The sequence below is a fragment of the Natator depressus genome, chromosome 9 (genome assembly GCF_965152275.1).
Source record: "Natator depressus isolate rNatDep1 chromosome 9, rNatDep2.hap1, whole genome shotgun sequence".
Taxonomy (NCBI): Eukaryota; Metazoa; Chordata; order Testudines; family Cheloniidae; genus Natator; species Natator depressus.
The window spans coordinates 59,149,628-59,168,866 of record NC_134242.1 but is presented as its reverse complement, the minus strand read 5'-3'; the positions used below and the strand labels follow the sequence as shown (position 1 = coordinate 59,168,866).

Sequence of the window (19,239 nt, the reverse complement as noted above, 5' to 3'; positions counted from 1 at the left end):
ATGTTTGGGTGTCCCTAATCTGCCACATTCCGTTAAGTATTTTCTCACTCTAGTTTTTAATTATTTTCTCAACTAATTTTCTTGGCACTAAAAAAAGCCCTTACTGGTCTGTAAATTCCCCAAATCCCTCTTTCTACCTTTTTTTAAAATTAAAGATAGAGTCAACGAGGTTTTACTCCTGTGGAGCAGCTGACTTTAATGAGAGATTACGTGATCTTTTAGCGCTCAGTCACTTCAGTTCTGAATTCCTCCAGAACAGTTGGCAGCAGTCACAGGACCTGATGATCTGCTGCTGTTTAATTTAGCCATTTGTTCCAGAAAGTACCTCACTTTCTGCCATAGCTCATCTTTATCTTCCCCAACATCCTCTTGATAAATGGAAAGAAATAATTTAGCTTCTCTGCAACATCCTTCTTCCTTAATTTCTTCCTTTACTCTCTGGTTGTCTAGCAGACCCAGCCACTCTCTCACAGGCTTACCTCTTCCGAGACTCTGAAAGGAACTCTTGGTCCTTAGCTGCTGCTAGTGTTATTTTGGGTTGTTTTAATTATGTCTCTAGCTAGCTGTCTTCAGATAGCTCTCTCCTTATGTGCTGTAAAACTAGCTGTTGCAGGAAACAATCACTCAAGGTGTCAAGAAACTGCTTCTCTCTAACCTTGTCTACACTATGAAATTACTCCGATTTTACCGAAGTCTATTTTTGGGAACAGATTGTGTAAAGTCGAGTGCATGCATCCACACTAAGCACATTAATTCGGTGGTGTGCGTCCACAATACCGTGGCAAGCGTCGACATTCCGAGCGGTGCACTGTGGGTAGCTATCCCACAGTTCCCACAGTCCCCGCTGCCCATTGGAATTCTGGGCTGAGCTCCCAGTGCCTGATGGGGCCAAAAATTTGTCGCGGGTGGTTATGGGTAAATGTCGTCAGTCAACCCTCCCTCCATGAAAGCAATGGCAGACAATCCTTTCGCGCCCTTTTCCCTGGATTGCCTGAGCAGACACCATAGTACGGCAAGCATGGAGCCTGTTCAGCTCACCGCAGCAGTTATGACCATTGTAAACACCTCACACATTATCGTGCAGTTTATGCAGAACCTGAAAAACCAGGCCAGGAGGCGATGGCAGAACGGTGATGAGAGTGATGAGGACATGGACACAGATTTCTCTAAAACTGTGGTCCCCGGCAATTTGGAGATCCTGGTATTAATGGGGCAGGCTCATGCCATGGAACACCGATTCTGGGCCCAGGAAACAAGCACAGACTGGTGGGACCACATAGCGTTGCAGGTTTGGGATGATTCCCAATGGCTCCGAAACTTTCACATGCGTAAGGGCACTTCCATGGAACTTTGTGACTTGCTTTCCCCTGCCCTGAAGCACAGGAATACCAAGATGAGAGCAGTCCTCACAGTTGAGAAGCGAGTGGCAATAGCCCTGTGGAAGCTTGCAACGCCAGACAGCTACCTGTCAGTCGGGAATCAATTTGGAGTGGGCAAATGTACTACAGGGGTTGCTGTGATGCAAGTAGCCAACGCAATCATTGAGCTGCTGCTATCAAAGGTAGTGACTCTGGGAAATGTGCAGGTCATAGTAGATAGCTTTGCTGCAATGGGATTCCCTAACTGAGACCTCAGCGAAACCAATATTCCCACTGTTATTACTGCTTCTGTGTGCTCCACAATCTCTGTGAGAGTAAGGTGGAGACATTTATGGCAGGGTGGGAGGTTGCGGCAAATTGCCTAGCCGCTGAATACGTGCAGCCAGACACCAGGGTGATTAGAAGAGCACAGCAGGAAGCACTGCACATCAGAGAAGCTTTGAAAACCAGTTTCATGACTGCCCAGGGTACCGTGTGACACTTCTGTTTGTTTCTCCTTGATGAAAACCCGCCCCCTTGGTTGACTAATTCCCTGTAAGCCACCCGCCCTCCCACCTTCAATCACAGCTTGCTTGCAAAGGAAAGAAAGTCACTATCGTTTAAATACCAAGTATTCTTTATTAATTGATTATAAAAATAGGGAGATAACTCACAAGGTAGCCCGGGTGGGGTGTGGGAGGAGGGTAGGAGGGAAGGAAAAGGCCACTTCAAAACTTGTTGAATGACAGCCTTCTGTTGCTTGGGCTGTCCACTAGGGTGGAGTGGTTGGGAGCCCGGAGCCTCCCCCCCGCACTCTTGGGCGTCTGGGTGAGGAGGCTATGGAACTTGGGGAGGAGGGAGGGCGGGTGGTTACACAGGGGCTGCAGCGGCAGTCTGTGATCCTGCTGCCGTTCCTGAACCTCCACCAGACGCCGGAGCATGTCCGTTTGATCCCACAGTAGCCCCAGCATTGCATCATGCCTCCTCTGATCTTCCTGCTGCCACCTCTCATCTCGATCATCCCTCCTGTCCTCACGTTCATTGGCTGCTTTCCTGTACTGTGCTACTGCGTCCCTCCACACATTCTGCTGAGCTCTGTCAGTGCCGGACGACTGCATGAGCTCAGAGAGCATTTCATCGCACGTGCGTTTTTTTCGCCGCCTTATCTGAGATCACCTTTGGGACGGAGGAGGGAGGCTTGAAACATTTGCAGCTGCGGGAGGAAAAATAGCGAGTGAAGTCTTTAAAAAGATACATTTTATAGAACAATGGCTATACTCTTTCACAGTGAACAACACTATTCACATTACATAGTACATGTGATTTCAGTACACGTTCGCATTTTGCATCTTATATTGAGTGCCTATGGCTCTGGTGTTAGAGATCACACACACAGTGCCGGGCAATAGAATTCGGCTTGCAAGCGGCCATGGTAAGCCATAGTCTTTCGGCTTCTGCAACCTTCATAACAGCAGCGCCCTCCTTTCCCATACCAAGCAAAGCCTGTTGAGTTGGCCATTTAGTGCTGTGGTTTTCGTGTTAACGTGCAGCAGAAGAAACCAAACTAACCCCCCGCCATCCAATTCTCTGCGATGATCGCTTTACCCCTCCCCCCACCACATGGCTGGTATCACGGAAGATCACTCCTAGCCAAACGCAAACAGCTCAGTGCCAATCCCCCTCTCCTACCCCCCCACCGCTTGGCTAACTGCGGGTAGGATTTCTTTTCAGCCACAGGCAAACAGCCCAGTAGGAACGGCCACCTCTGAATGTCCCCTTAATTAAATTCCCATATTTCAACCAGGTTACCATGAACGATATCACTCTCCTGAGTATAACACAGAGAGATAAAGAATGGATGTTGCTTGAATGCCAGCAAACACCAGGACCATACGCTGCCAGGCTTTGTCATGCAGTGATACCAGATTACTTGCTACTAGTGTAAGCAGAGTCAGGATGAGCTCTACCCTGACATTTTTGGGGGCTCGTCCGGGATCCCTGGGTCAGTACCCCTCGCAAGCACCTGTTGAGTGATCCACGACATTGGGAAACAAATATTTTGTTTTGTTTGTGCTTATATTTTGAGGAAATTACTGTATGTATAATGGCTAATAATGTCAGGTTTGTTGGGCCCCGGCTCAGCAGCTTCTAGCTCAGACGCTGCAGCCTCGGCTGATGATTGGACAAAAGCTCTGGGGCAAACATTGGAAAAGGTTGTGCTGTCCCATGCTGTGTTAAACTCTTGTCATAAGTTAAGGTTATTTGCTGGGCAGGAGGAGTTTGAGCCCTGGTTATAGCATACCACTGAAATGCTGCAAGAGTGGACCGTACCAGATGCAGAAAAGTGAAGATGTCTCATAGAGAGCCTTGGCGGCCAACCATTAGATGTTATTCGCACCCTGAAGCTCATTGACCTTAGGGTCAGTGTGAAGGACTGCCTAGAGGCCCTTGAACACACCTTTGGGAGCGTAGAGGGCCCTGAAGACAGCTACTGTAAGTTCCTTAATTCCCGACAGCAAAAGGGTGAGAAGGCTTCAGCCTACATACAGAGACTGGAGAGACTGCTTCAGAGAGCTGTCATGAGGGGAGCAGTGACTGCTGAGCAGATGGATCAGACCAGACTGGCTCAAATTGTAAGAGGAACTCAGTATCAGAACCCGATTCTACTTCATCTCCAGCTAAGAGAACGACGGGAACATCCCCCAAGTTACTCCCAGCTGATAAAAGAGGTCAGAGAGGAGGAAGAAAGGCAGGCTGCCAGTGAGTTTTGGGAAGCCCAAACAAACATCGGAGCCAGCCAGCACGACACCACTGCAAACGGCCAGTGTACTGATGGTGAGCACCAGAGACGAACTTGCCCAACAAATGCAGGTCCTGACGGAACGGATAGCTGAGCTGCAAAGCACCGTTGACCGAGTTAAGACTTCCAGGAATAAGAAGCCTCAAACTGTGGCAATTGAGAAGCCCACATTTAGAGCCACCATCCCACCCAGGCGAAGGGGGAAAGGTCAATTCTTCTGCTACCGACGTGGTCAGGATGGACACACAGTGCTGCCAAGTGCCGTAAAGAAGAAAACCCCTCCTTGGTGTATGGAAAGCTGAGGATCAGTTGGGAGAGATTCGGTAGCTGCCAGAGGGTCTGGGGACGGGGACCCCCCAGGCCTGCAGGATTTGAAGATTCCCCCAGAAGACTGTCCAGCTGGGATCCCCACAGGACTGATAGGGCCTCAAGCAGAGGTCACAGTGAGGATTGAAGGGGTGGAGTGTAAAGCAGTGCTTGACACTGGATCTCAAGTGACTATTATATTTCAGTCATTCTACCAACAGATGCTTAGACACCTGCCTATACAGCCACTGACTGGCCTTGGCCTGTGTGGCCTCAGCATGGATGAATACCCCTACCAAGGGTATGTCATAGTGCACCTGGAATTCCCAGAGGAGGTTTCTGGGGTAAGAGAAGAGGTAGACACAGCTACCTTAATATGCCCTGACCCTAAAGGGACCTCTGATGTGTCTGTGCTGACAGGGACCAACTCCAGTCTCTTCAAGGTACTCGCGGATTACTGCAGAAGGCGGGCTGGGGACCAGTACCTGAATACCCTGATGATCCATACGCTTTGTGCTGAAGCCCATAGGAAAATTGAGAGCGCTAAAAGGGACACATCTGAGCTACCGATTGGGGCACTGAAGTATGCGGGCACGACCCCCTTAGTAGTACCTGCAAGGACAGAGCAAGAAGTGCTTGTCATGAGTACCTGGCTGAAAGGCTGTAAAGGGACGTTAGCAATGATAGAGCAGCCGATGGGAGGAGAGCTCCCTGAAGGAGTGCTGGTCCCCAGTGGAGTCATAACCCTACCTGCTGAAGCCCAGGAAAGGGTGACTATACTGATTGCTAATGAAACGAGTTGTGATGTTGTTGTGAAGCAAGGACAAAAGATAGCGGACCTCTTTGAGCCTGAGCTGATTGTAAAACCCCAGTGTGAAACTCAAGTTCCGACAATAGACCCAGCAAAGTTTGACTTTGGAGATTCACCAGTGTCCGAGGAGTGGAAAGATCGCCTGAGGAAGAAACTTTGTGAAAGATCCAAGGTGTTCTCGCTGCATGAGTGGGATGTGCAAAAGGAGTAGAGCACAATATCAGACTACATGACTCTTGACCTTTCAGGGAGAGATCTAGGAAGATTGCTCTCTCTGAGATGGAAGATGTGCGACATCATCTTCAGGAGCTGGCTGTGAATGGCATCATTACAGAGTCCCGCAGCCCATATGCCTCACCCATTGTGGTGGTCCGTAAAAAGAATGGGAAAATCCGGATGCGTATTGACTACCGCACCCTAAACAGCCGTACACTATGCCTCGAGTCCAAGATGCCTTAGACTGTTTGCTGGGAAGCCAGTGGTTCTCTGTGTTGGATCTTCAAAGTGGATACTACCGGATCCCTCTGGGAGAAGAAGATAAGGAGAAGACAGCCTTCATCTGCCCATTAAGGTTTTATCAGTTCGAACGCATGCCCCAAGGGATTTCTGGAGCACCTGCCACCTTTCAACGTCTCATGGAGAAAGTTGTGGGAGACATGAATTTACTGCAAGTGTTAGTTTATTTGGATGACCTGATTGTGTTTGGAAGAACCTTAGAGGAGCATGAAGAAAGACTTCTTAAAGTGCTTGATAGGTTGGAGGATTATGGTCTGAAGCTTTCAATTGACAAATGCCAGTTCTGCAGAACCTCAGTGAAGTATGTGGGTCACATCATGTCCCAAGAGGGTGTGAGTACTGATCCCGATAAAATAGAAGCACTCACTACATGGCCATGTCCAAGTAACTACAGAGAACTCAAGACCTTTCTTGGATTTAGTGGCTACTACCGCAGATTTGTGAAAAACTATGCTACGATTGTAAAGCCTCTGAATGATCTTACCAGGGGACATCAGTCCAGCAAGAACAAATCTAAGACCAAGAATAAGGGGAGGTCCCCAAAGCCTGCTGTGCAGAGACACTATGGCCCCTCCGAACCATTTGGGCCATGGTGGGATAAGAGATCTGAAAGGGCTTTTCGAGAAATCATTACTTGCCTAACTCATGCTCCAGTCCTAGTCTTTGCTGACCCAAGCAAACCATTTATCCTGCATACTGATGCCAGTTTGGAGGGTCTGGGAGCAGTCCTGTACCAGAAAGTGGAAGGCAAACGTAAACCTGTAGCCTTTCCAGCCGAGGACTGTCTGATAGTGAAACTCGCTATCCCACCCACAAGCTGGAATGCTCAATGCAGCTGACTGGCAAGAAGCCCAGCTGCAAGATATTGACATTCATGATACACTACTTGCCAAAAGGGAGGGGCAAAGCCCAGCTGCGGTTGTCCCACCTAACCCGGAGGGTAAACTACTATTGAGAGAATGGACCAAACTAAAACTGATTCAGGGAGTGCTACACCGAATGACCACCGACCCTTTACAAAAGCAAAGAGCACAACTAGTGCTGCCAAAAGAGTACAGAGCCCTGGCCATGAGGGCCCTGCATGATAATTTTGGACATTTAGGGATGGAGAGGACCCTGGAACTTATTCGTAGTAGGTTCTATTGGCCCCAGATGGCTGAAGATGTTCGCAGGAAATGTGAGACTTGCGCTCGATGTGTTCAAAGGAAAACTCTGCCCACGAGGGCTGCATATCTCAAGAACATCACCAGCAACAAACCTTTGGAACTGGTATGCATTGATTTCTTGTCTTCGGAGGTAGACAAGAGGAATGTTGGGAAAATTCTAGTAGTGACTGACCATTTTACACGGTATGCGCAGGCATATCCCACATGTGATCAGAGGGCCACCACTGTCGCTCTAGTATTGTGGGACAAATATTTCTCAGTCTATGGATTCCCAGCTCGGATACACTCTGATCAGGGGCGGGATTTTGAGAGTCACCTTCTGAAGGAGGTGCTGAAGATAGCAGGAATTAAAAAGTCTAGGACAACGCCTTATCACCCCCAAGGTGATCCTCAGACAGAGAGGTTCAACCGAACCCTATTAGATATGTTGAGAACTTTGCGACCAGAGCAGAAGGCAACCTGGAGCCAGCATGTCACATTTCTGGTGCATGCCTACAATGCCACAAAGAACGATGCCACAGAAGTCACCCCATATCTCTTGATGTTTGGGCGAGAACCAAGATTACCCATAGACTTGTGCTTTGGTGTATCAGAGGATGGAGATAGCTATGAAACTCATCAGCAATATGTATCCTGACTAAGAGAAAAGCTGCGGGATGCTTATCACTGAGCTACCTCTGCGGCTTGGAAGAACGCAGACCGCAACAAACATCAATATGATGCTAGAGTGCGTTCGCAGGAGCTCCAGCCGGGGGACACAGTCCTGCTGCGAAATTTGGGTATTGCTGGCAAACACAAGATAGCTGACAGATGGAAGGCAATACCTTACCTGGTGATGGAAAAGCTGAGAGATCTGCCGGTCTACAAGATCAAACCTGAAGACGGTCCAGGGCAAATGAAGACAGTGCATAGAAACCTTTTGCTCCCTGTGGGGGAATTTGTAAGCACCCCTTATGAGATGGGCCACGACAGGGCAGCCGGGCAGAACAGAAGTGCTAGACCAAAGCCGCCATCCAACATGGACAGCAGGCCCCCTGCAGCTAACCTACCCCAATTCAGCACATCCGAGAGTGAGTCTGAGGAGGAAGACACAACCATGGTGTATCCTGGAATGGAGACAAGATTTCAGTCTCGAACCAAGAGAGAGCTCCCCCTCCTCCGCCCTAAACCCCATGACAGAGGCATTCAGGCCTGTTACTGGCACCCCTGTGCCACCGATGGGACCCCCCTGTGATGATGCACACAGGTTATTGGACAGTGGAGACATCCAGGGGGAGGGAGCCCTAGTCACACTGGACCTTCCACGGTCAGAACCGGAGATGCAGGGGCCTATGCCAGTAGCCGAGGGATCCTCAAAGGAAACCTCTCCATCCGTCGCCCAAGAAGATGTCCTGCCTATCCCTGCAACAGAAATTCTCAATAGATGAGACAGGGTAATAAGACGAATAAAACGGTTAACTTATGAGGCACCTGGGGTGACTAGTGAGGAGCCAATACACTTAGCACACAGGCTTGTGAAAGCTGAAGTGGGCTTTCTGAGGCCCTTTGGAGGGAACCAGTGAATGGTATAATAGGGAGTATGATTCGTCGGGACAACAAATTCTCGGCTGGGGGGAGGATGTAAGCAGAGTCAGGATGAGCTCTACCCTGACATCTGGTGGCGAGCCATGGTGGGTTGTGGAAAAGAACTTCAGGGGCTGATCTCATTTGCATAGGCACACCCACCCTGCCTAGATGGTCACTTTGGCTGCTGTAGGAGCCCCAGTTTCTCTGTTATTGGGGCAGGAATAAACTGTTATCCTGATTATGTGAATCAAGGACAGTGAACTGTACTTGGCCTTTTGTTATGATGGAGGGACTCACCATCAACTAAGCAGCACTCGCTAGGCAAGGGTCATGGGCTCCAAACCCCAGTGAAGGGAGAGAGGCTGGGGACAGGTATTAATACTTGGTGGCATGGGCCCCCCGGTGAGGGCCCTACATGCTAATTGCACTTCCTCCTCTCTCCACTGTGGAATATCAGAGCTAATTTTGATTCCATTAGGAGTCTAGTTACAGGCTGCTGAGCTGAATTCACTTTGGGCTAATGGTGCACCAGCACTGAGGTTCCCCTACTACAAGCTGAAATCACTGAGTGTTGTGTTAAGTAGTGGGGGAGCCTGAAGATATATTGCGGAGCAGTCTGTGGGACAGCTGGCAGAGCAGAGCCCCATGGAGAGGTGGGGCAATCAGCTTTGGACCATGTAAGGTGGCCCTTAACCCCCTCCCCATCTCCACCCAGGTTGGGAGGTAAACTTTCGAACTCTGGGGCTGCCCTGACCAGGGACAGAGACTTTTGGGTTGCTGGACTCAAGAACCGAAGGGAAAGGACAGACCCCAATTTGCTTGGGGTGGGTTTTGGCTCATGGGTTGTGTTATGAATCCTGTTGGTGGTGTTTCCCCAAACATAATGCCACATTGTTTCTCTCTGCTATTAAAAGGCTTTTTGCTACACTCAGACTCTGTGCTTGCGAGAGGGGAAGTATTGCCTCTTGGAGGCGCCCAGCGGGGGTGATATATATTTGTCCCAGGTCACTGGGTGGGGACTCGAGTCAGTTTTGCATCGTGTTATTGGAATGGAATCCCTAGATACTGAACCCGGCCCTTGCCTTGTTGCTGCCAACTCTGACAGGCAGAAGGGTTACACTAGCATGGCGTGGTAAAGTGTCCTACCATGGAGGAGAGAATAAGGCTGCTCTCCCCAGAAACCTTTTGCAAAGGCTTTGAGAGTACCTCCAGGAGAGCTTTATGGAGATGTCCCTGGAGGATTTCCGCTCCATCCCCAGACAAGTTAACAGACTTTTCCAGTAGCTGTACTGGCCGTGAATGCCAGGGCAAATTAATCATTAAACACGCTTGCTTTTAAACCATGTATTATATTTGAAAAGGTACACTCACCATAGGTCCCTTCTCCTGCTTGTTTGGGTTGGGAGGGTATTTCAGTCAGGGTGATAAAAAGATCCTGGCTGTTGGGGAGAACGGTGTGCTGTGTGCTCTCCTCAAGCTCGTCCTCCTCCTCTTCCTCCTCATCTTCCCCATCCGCAAAATCCTCAGGCACGGCAGAGAGTACCCCATCATCGGAGTCCACGGACAGTGCTGGGGTAGTGGTGGTGGCTCCCCCTAGAATTGTATGCTGCTCAGCATAGAAGCGGCATGTCTGGGGCTCTGTCCTGCAGTGTCCGTTTGATTCTTCGGTTTTCTGGTTCACTTGTCTGAGCTCCTTAAGTTTCACACAGCACTGTGTTGTGTCCCTGCTGTAACCTCTGTCCATCATGTCCTTGGAGATTTTTTGAAATGTTTTAGCATTTTGTCTTTTGGAACGTAGTTCTGATAGTACGGATTTGTCTCCCCATACAGCTGTCAGATCCAGGACCTCCCGTTCAGTCCATGCTGGAGTTCTTTTTTGATTCTGGAACTGCATGGTCACCTGTGCTGATGAGCTCGCCGGGCGAAACAGGAAATGAGATTCAAAAGTTCCCGGGGCTTTTCCTGTACACCTGGCCAGTGCATCCAAGTTCAGAGTGCTGTCCAGAGCAGTCACAATGGTGCACTGTGGGATAGCTCCCGGAGGCCAATACCATCAAATTGCGTCCACACTAACCCTAGTTCAAAATGGCGATGTAGATTTCAGTGCTAATCCCCTCATCGGGGAGGAGTACAGAAATCGATTTTAAGAGCCCTTTATGTCGACAAAAATGGCTTTGTTATGTGGACGGGTGCAAGGTTAATTCGATTTAATGCTGCTAAATTCGACAAACTCGTAGTGTAGACCAGGCCTAAATCATGTCTGATTGTGACATCTGGCCACTTAACATGTGAGCCGCCACCTATTATTGCTGTTTTATTAGACTTAGTTGCCTCTTTAAACTCCCTCAGCACTAGGTACTCAGCATCCTTTCCATGATCAAGAGGTCAGCAATATAACTCTGGTAGTACCTTTGTATTCTGGTGACTCTGGATACAAACTGTTACCTATTTCTCAGTATGGCTCTCTCCACTTAGAAGTTCTAGTTCATTAGAGTCTATGAAAGCTTCCAGGTAAATGATGCTCTCCCACCTCTAGGATCTCAGCTGTCCTTGGTGGGTAATTCAGAGCCAGGTTTAGCACACTGATTTGCTGTCCTCACTATTCCATGGATCTTTGTCATTCCACCAGGTCTCAGTGATCCCCAACATCTCAGGCTCCTTTTCCATTGCCCGGCATTTGAGTTCACCCATTTTGAGACATTAGCTTCTTGTCTTGCTCTATAGACTTTTACTGTTATATTTTTGGCCATGTGTATTTTTCATTTAGTTTCTTTAGCTAACACCTTAATCCTATTCAGAATTTACCTCTGATCTCAATCTGTCCCTGCCCCAGTTTATCTATCATTTCTGTTCTGTCCTTTCCCAGCTACGGAGAGACCTTTGTGTTATAAAGATCCCTAGCAGAGATCTTTCTCCAACATGAATGCTCCTTATCCCCTCCCACTAGAATAAATAACCCCTCAAAACCATGTTAGCTGGGCACATCAGCTGTCTGGCTCTCCTTTGGGTAAGTGTGGAACCCTGTTCCCCTTCCAAATGGACTCTGCGCTCCCCCAAAAGTTCCCCACTGCCTGACGTAAAACCCTCCTTTCAGTCACCCTCACCTGGGCTCTGAGATGCCCTCTGGTCTTGCTGGCCATGTGTGTGGAACTGGAGGCATTCCAGGGAAAGCTGCCACAGAGCCCTCTCTTTCCTAGCAATCTAAACATAGCTTCCAGGACCTGTCTCTTACACCTCCCTATCCATGCGAGGAGAGCCGGGCTCCTCCCTTGCCACACCTGTCTGGCAGTCTGTCTCGGTGCCTTGCAAGATGTGACACTGTGCTGCCCGTAGGTGAGCAACCACCATCCGCGTTCCTAATGATAAAACCAACTACTGGCACAGCACGTGTACCTCTCACAACCATGGCTCCAGGCGCTGGAGATACCCCCTCCAAGCATGATCAAAGACCGGGCTCTACCTCTTCCATAACAAGGTGCCAACTCACGGGGGTGTCCCTCCTTCCATATTACCTTGGCCCCCTGAGATCATAACACCAGTTTCCTCAATAGGAGGGTGGGACCAGGCCGTTCTGGTATCACACGTCCTATTAATCCTATCTCTGCTACTTTGATTCTTCAGCTCTGGCTTCCCAGTGCTGCCCCTGCAGTCAGAGCGCCTAGGGCCACTCGCCCCAGTGTACACATCCATCCCTGGGCCACCAGGCAAGCTGCCTTGCAACCTGCACTCTGTAGCAGTTGCTCTTATTTTTTCCACTGCAAGTAGAGAGCCATGTGCGCTTTAGTTTCCCAGAATGACTGACAGAGAAGGACAAGTGGCTTGTTTTGTTTTGTTCTTTCCAGATAACATCTCTGCTTTACTGAGCAGCTCTGTGTGCATCCCTGCCGTCTAACAACACAGCAACATTTTTAGGCTTCTCCATATGCAGAATACCTGTCACCCCATCAAAGGTCATGACCTAGAAGTTATACTCTCTATATTTGTGCCTCGCCCAGAATTCTCTCAGTCCACAATGCTCTGCAGTCCTTTCTCCTTCCATTGTACCAGAGTTAAGCATTTCCTATCAGTCTAAACAGCTAATACTATTTAATCAATTGATTAAGGTATTTCTCCTGACAGTGAAATGAAACCTTTCCCTCTGCAGCGATCTCCTACTCACCCAGTGTGAAATGAAGAGTCATAGTCCTCTGGGTTGGAAAATTTGCAGTGGGGAAGGATCATGCCAATAACAGATGTTGCCTAATGTTTAACCATCAGCTGCTATTATTCTATTTGCTTAGTCTGATTGGATTAGGATGTACTTGGGAGCAAAAACTATGGGGTTTTTTTTAAGCAGGCTCCCTAATGCACCATACACCAGATATGTCACTTAGAAAACTGGTGAGCTATATAGCCAGCCCTGTTCTGCAAGAATCTGAAGCCAAGCCACCCTTTGTGATGGCCGTGAGTGGTAGGTTTACAGTGCACTTGTTAGATTTTACAGAAACCTGTAAACTGTCCAAAGGCGCTAGCATCCATGAGCAGCAGTCCTTAGCAAACAGAGAACAGAATGCTACGTGACAGAGGTTACCTGTACCTGAGGTTCTTGGTGATGGTGATTGCATGGTAAGGGCTCAACCTTCAGATCAGTCCACTGGATGCAGCCGAGCTGCAGAAACCGCAGAGGAGCCATCTGCAGCACCTCAATCCTGGGGCAATCTGAGCAGTGCAGGGCTGCTCTAAAAAAAACCAAAAAAAATCACCCAAACAGCAATGACCCCCAAAGGGCAACCTGTCAGCCAGGGATTTCTGGAATCATAGAAGATTAGGGTTGGAAGAGACCTCAGGAGGTCATCAAGTCCACCCCCTGCTCAAAGCAGGACCAACACCAACTAAATCATCCCAGCCAGGGTTTTGTCAAGCCGGGCCTTAAAAACCTCTAAGGAAGGAGATTCCACCACCTCCCTAGGTAACTCGTTCCAGTGCTTCACCACCCTCCTAGTGAAATAGTGTTTCCTAATATCCAACCTACACCTCCCCCACTGCAACTTGAGACCATTGCTTCTTGTTCGGTCATCTGCCACCACTGAGAACAGCCGAGCTCCATCCCCTTTGGAACCCCGCTTCAGGTAGTTGAAGGCTGCTGTCAAATCCCCCTCACTCTTCTCTTCTGAAGAGAAGAGTTCCCTATGCCCAGTTCCCTCAGCCTCTCTTCATAAGTCATGTGCCCCAACCCCCTAATCATTTTCATTGCCCTCCCCTGGACTCTCTCCAATTTGTCCATTCCTAATATCCATTCCTAATATCTGATTTGTGTCCATTTATCCTTTTACGTAGGGACTGTGCAGTTTGGCCGATGTACATAGCAGAGGGGCATTGCTGGCACATGATGGCGTATATTACATTGGTGGACGTGCAGGTGAATGAACCAGTGATGGTGTGGCTGATCTGGTTAGGTCTTGTGATGGTGTCGCTGGTGTAGCTATGTGGGCAGAGTTGGCATCAAGGTTTGTTGCATGGATTGGTTCCTGAGTTAGAGTTACTATGGTGCGGTGTGTAGTTGCTGGTGAATAAATAAATGGACACAAATCAGATATTAGGAATGGCAATATACAAAAACCTGTAGGAGAATACTCAACCTCCCTGGACAGACAAGAGCAGATTTAAAGGTAGCCATCCTGCAGTAAAAAAACTTCAGGACCAGACTTCAAAGAGAAACTGCTGAACTTTAGTTCATTTGCAAATCTGACACCATCAGCTCAGGATTAAACAAAGACTGTGAATGGCTCGCCAGCTACAAAAGCAGTTTCTCCTCAACTCAGTGTTCACACCTCAACTGCTAGAAGAGGGCCTCATCCTCCCTGACTGAACTAACCTTGTTATCCCTAGCCTGATTCTTGCTTGCATATTTATACCTGCCTCTGGAAATTTCCACTACATGCATCCGACGAAGTGGGTATTCACCCACGAAAGCTTATGCTCCAATACATCTGTTAGTCTATAAGGTGCCATAGGACTCTTTGCCACTTTTACAGTTTCTAGTAGCACCCATAAATACTCCACACTACACAAATAAAGGATAACTCGCTTCCCTGGCCCCACAGAATTTGCACCCTCCCCCCACAGGCAATGCTGAGAGAGCCAAGGAGCCTGTGTCTATTTGAATCTCCAACAGAATCCAATGTCTAGGGCTTGTTTAGTGCAATATGCTGCGTGTGCGCGCGCGCGTAGGGTTTTAACCCCTGCTTACCATTGCTTAGCTGATTTGTGTCATGTGTGCAGAAAAAGCAACATGTATTTTTCTGCAATCGAAGTGGCCTAAAAGCACCTCTGTAGCCACTCACTGACTGAGTAGGTCACCCCCACCCCCAGTGCCTGGAGGGCTTTGATAGCTGCAGCTCCCACAGCTGTACACACCAGCTGTGAAAATCTTCACCTTCTGCTTCCTGAATAGGCCTGTGGAATGCAGGACCATAAAAGGGGGCAGAGCATCTCTTGCCTGATCCTCAGAATTCAGCAGGGGTGCAAGCGCATCATTATTTCTCATTTGCCTCCTTTGATTTCTAATTAGGGAAGCATCCATTCCGGCCCTGAGCACTCTAGCAATTACTAAACCACAAGCCAGGAAACATCAGCCTCCGATCTCTTCCCTGTTCAATGAACAGCCAGTCAACAAAACCCAGAGCAAAGCATCCCCACTGCACCAGGCTCCAACCCCCTCAAACTGGTCAGCAGCCCAAGCTGCGCACCTGGGAGGTCTGCAAACCACAGGGGAGAGGGAATGCATACCAAAGCCTTGATCTCTTCATGGAAGATAACCAGCTAGCCAAGCCCTGTTTAAATCCTGGTAGCTCCAGTCACCATGGCAGGATGGAACAAACAGGGTGACAATCACACACATTCTTGTCCCAAACCCCTTTAGGTTGTAAGACGTTGGTTCTGGCCCATGAACTGTGCACCAATGCGGAGCACGGGTATCACATGCTCGCAGTGGGACAAATCAATTTCCCCCTAATATTTAAGCTAAACTCCTCCTCCCTTCACTACCAGCCCCAGCTTCTCATCCCGTCCTCCAACACTGGGGGCTTGGCTACACTTGCGAGTTACAGCGCATTAAAGGAGACCCAGGCGCACTAGCTCACTACCCGTCCACACTGGCAAGGCATGTAGAGGGCTCTGACTCCACGGCTGGTCCGCTCCTGGTACTCCACCTCGGTGAGTGGATAACATTTTGTGCATCCCCACTGGAGCGCCAGGGCACCAGTGTGGACGCCCTGGTCTGTTATCGCACTCTGATCGGCCTCCAGAAGCGTCCCACAATGCCTATTCTAGCCACTCTGGTCATCACTTTGAACTCTACTGCCCTGTCCTCAGGTGACCAACCATCAGACCTGCCCTTTAAATTCTCTGCGAATTTTGAAAATCCCCTTCCTCTTTGCTCAGCCAGGCATGGAGTGCTCTCAGCGAATCTTTCCAGGTGACCATGCCTCCACGCGCCAGGCAATCCCCAGGATGGAGCAATGGCAAGGTGCTGGACCTCATCAGTGTTTTGGGGGAGGAAGCTATCCAGTCCCAGCTGTGCTCCAGCCGTAGGAATTATGATACCTTCGGGCAGATATCAAGGGACATGATGGAAAGGGGCCATGACCGGGATACACTGCAGTGCAGGATTAAAATGAAGGAGCTGCAGAATGCCTACCGCAAAGCCCGCGAGGCAAACAGCCGCTTCGGTGCTGCCCCTGTGACCTGCCCTTTCTACAAAGAGCTGGACACGATACTTGGGGCCGACCCCACCTCCACTCTGAGTACCACCATGGACACTTCAGAGCCCAGTTCAACAAGGCGGGAGGAGGAGGAGGAGCAGCAGCAGCAAAGTGGGAGCGAGGGTGCTGAGGCGGAGGAAGACACCCCAGAATCCCTAGATGCACGCAGCCAGGAGCTGTTCTCAAGCCAGGAGGAAGGTAGCCAGTCGCGACGGCCGGTGCTTGGGGAAGGACAAACACCAGAGGAGGTTCCCAGTAAGCGGCTTTTATTTTGGGAAGGAAGTTATTCAGTACGGGCTCTTGGGGTGAGGAGGGTATGGGCTGCATGCATGCCTAGATGCGGAATAGGGCATTGATGTGCTCTCTCACATCGCGGTAAACGGCCTCAGTGATCTCTTCAGAGGTCTCATCCAGAACTTAGGCAATGCGCTTGCGCAGATTTCTCAGGAGAGCCACTGTGTTCCTTGTCCCAGTCAGGCTAACTTGTCCGCCACTGTGCCAAGAGGGGCAGAGGGGACCATTGCTGCACACAGGCAAGGTGCATATGGGCCAGGGCGGAATCCGCATTGCGGTAGAAGACCCTCCCTTGCTTCCCAGGTCACCCTCAGCAGCGAGATATCTTCCAGGACGAACTCCTGTGGAAAATGTAGGGACAGCGTTCAGTATAGGGGCCCCCTGCTGCTGTTGGCTCTCCCCAAGACACAGAAACCCAGAGGACAGTACAGCCGTGAAACAATCAGTCACGCTTGACCCTGTGATTACTCACCATTTTGGGGCTCCCGTGGGTTATGTGCGCTCGCTTTGGGACAGGCAAATTATGCTATTGTGTAGACTGTGCTTGCCCTTAAGTATGGGGGAATCATTGCTCTGTCTGGTGTGAACAATGCTGCCTCTGTTAAGTGTTGCATTTTGCCTTTACAGAGGCAACCTTGAGATCTCAGCTGTCCATGTTATCACCGGCCGAAAGACCCCAAAGAATCAGAAAGAGGCCACGTAGAAGCAAGGAAGACATGTTGCATGAAGTAATGCAGCATTCAAGTAATGAAAATTGAAAAGTGCAGGAGTGGCAGAACAGTGAAAGGAGGATCCGCCCGCAGAAGGAGGAGCGCCGGCACAAAAGCATGGTGCTCCGGCAGTAAAGCATGGATCGGCTGATAAGCATAATTGAGTGCCAAGTGGACTCGATCCAGGTGCTTGTAGCTATGCAGGCGGAGCACTACCGTGCCCGAGCCCCCCTGCAGCCCTTGTCCCAAAACACTTTCCCTTGTGCCCCCATATCACCTCCAACCCCCTTTCCCCAACATCCGGGTTCTTAACTGCCACCAGCTGCCTCCAACACCTGTAGCTTCACCACCCAGCCCCGGAAACTACGACCCTTACCCACTGCACTCAACCCCCATTACCATGCAGTACAGCCATCCTGAAGTGCAGCACTCGTTGCACAGCACTCCAGACAGGAAGGCTGAGTATGACAACAGGACATACGCAAATCTGTGATTGTACCATTCCCCATCCCACCCCCTTGCCCTTTCTGTTTCCCAAGCAGTTATGTTTCTTTTCAATAAATGGATTTTTTTGGCTTTGAAAACATTCTTTATTATTGCATAAAGTAAAAGATACCTTAGCCCAGGAAAGAAACAGGCACTGCAAGTCAGCACAGCAAACACAGATTCCTACTAACATTGGAACCACTGCACTTCACTCCCGTGCAGGGCACCAGACATTACTGGTGGCTTTCAGCCTCAAATTGCTCCCTCAAGGCATCCCTAATCCTTGCAGCCCCATGCTGGGCCCCTCTAATAGCCCTGCTCTCTGGCTGTTCAAATTCAGCCTCCAGGTGTTGAACCTCCGAGCTCCATGTCTGAGTGAATCGTTCACCCTTCCCTTCACATATATTATGGAGGGTACAGCATGCGGGTATAACCATGGGCATGCTGTCATCGGCCAGGTCCAGTTTCCCATACAGAGTGCCAGCGGCCCTTTAAATGGCCAAAAGCACACTCCACAGCCATTCTGCACCTGCTCAGCCTGTTGTTGAACTGCTCCTTGCTGTTGTCAAGGCTCCCTGTGTAGGGTTTCATGAGCCATGGCATTAAAGGGTAAGCAGGGTCTCCAAGGATCACAATGGGCATTTCGACTTCCCCTATGGTGATCTTCTGGTCTGGGAAAAAAGTCCCAGCTTGCAGCTTCCTGAACAGGCCAGTGTTCCAAAAGATGCGTGCGCCATGCACCTTTCCAGGCCAGCCTGTGTTAATGTCAATGAAACGTCCACGGTGATCCACAAGCGCCTGGAGAACCATAGAGAAATACCCCTTCCAATTAGTGTACTCGGAGGCTAGGTGGGCTGGTGCCAGAATTGGAATGTGTGTGCCATCTATCGCCCCTCCGCAGTTGGGGAAACCCATTTGTGCAAAGCCATCCACAATCTCAACCTGGAGTCACAGTTCTTCTGAGTAGGATGCGGTTAATGGCCCTGCAAACTTGCATCAACACGATTACAACGGTCGACTTCCCCACTCCAAACTGGTTAGCGAACAATCGGTAGCTGTCTGGAGTTGCCAGATTGCAAAAGCCACCCACTTCTCCACTGTCAGGGCAGCTCTCAATCTCCTGTCCTTGTGCCGCAGGGTGGGGGGCGAGCTCCTCACAGTCCCATGAAAGTGGCTTTTCTCATCCAAAAGCTCTGCAGCCACTGCTCGTCATCCCAGACTTGCATGACGATGTGATCCCACCACTCAATGCTTGTTTCCCAAGCCCAAAAGCAGCGTTCCATGGTGGTAAGCAAGTCTGTGAATGCCACAAGCAAACTCACGTCATATGCATTACTCGAGTCAATATCATCATCGGAGTCCTCACTGTCACTTTGGATCATAAGGAATAACACTTTGGATCATAAGGAATAATGACGTGCTGGAGAGACTCATCAGCATATTCCTCAGCAGTTTGGGACCCATTCCCGCAGACCGAAAGGGAA

General features: G+C 49.6%; 2 protein-coding genes across 5 annotated transcripts in view; both read right to left on the bottom strand.

The window, feature by feature from the left end:
* The window catches only part of MID2 (midline 2), a 336,918-nt gene that overhangs the window by 292,019 nt on the left and 25,660 nt on the right, over positions 1–19,239 (bottom strand). Inside the window, exon 2 of one of the 4 annotated variants that reach the window (XM_074964323.1) lies at positions 13,100–13,241. The exons of the other annotated variants lie outside the window; for them this stretch is intronic. The gene's annotated coding sequence lies outside the window, so the exon portion shown is untranslated. The remainder of the gene's footprint in view (positions 1–13,099; positions 13,242–19,239) is intronic. 4 annotated transcript variants of the gene reach the window in all.
* On the bottom strand, positions 2,045–13,066 carry LOC141994174 (myb/SANT-like DNA-binding domain-containing protein 7). Its single transcript, XM_074964325.1, has 2 exons — positions 9,895–13,066; positions 2,045–2,571 (listed from the first exon to the last, which is right to left on the bottom strand). The coding sequence occupies exons 1-2, from the start codon at positions 10,415–10,417 to the stop codon at positions 2,531–2,533; spliced, it is 564 nt and encodes a 187-aa protein (XP_074820426.1). The 5' UTR covers positions 10,418–13,066; the 3' UTR covers positions 2,045–2,530.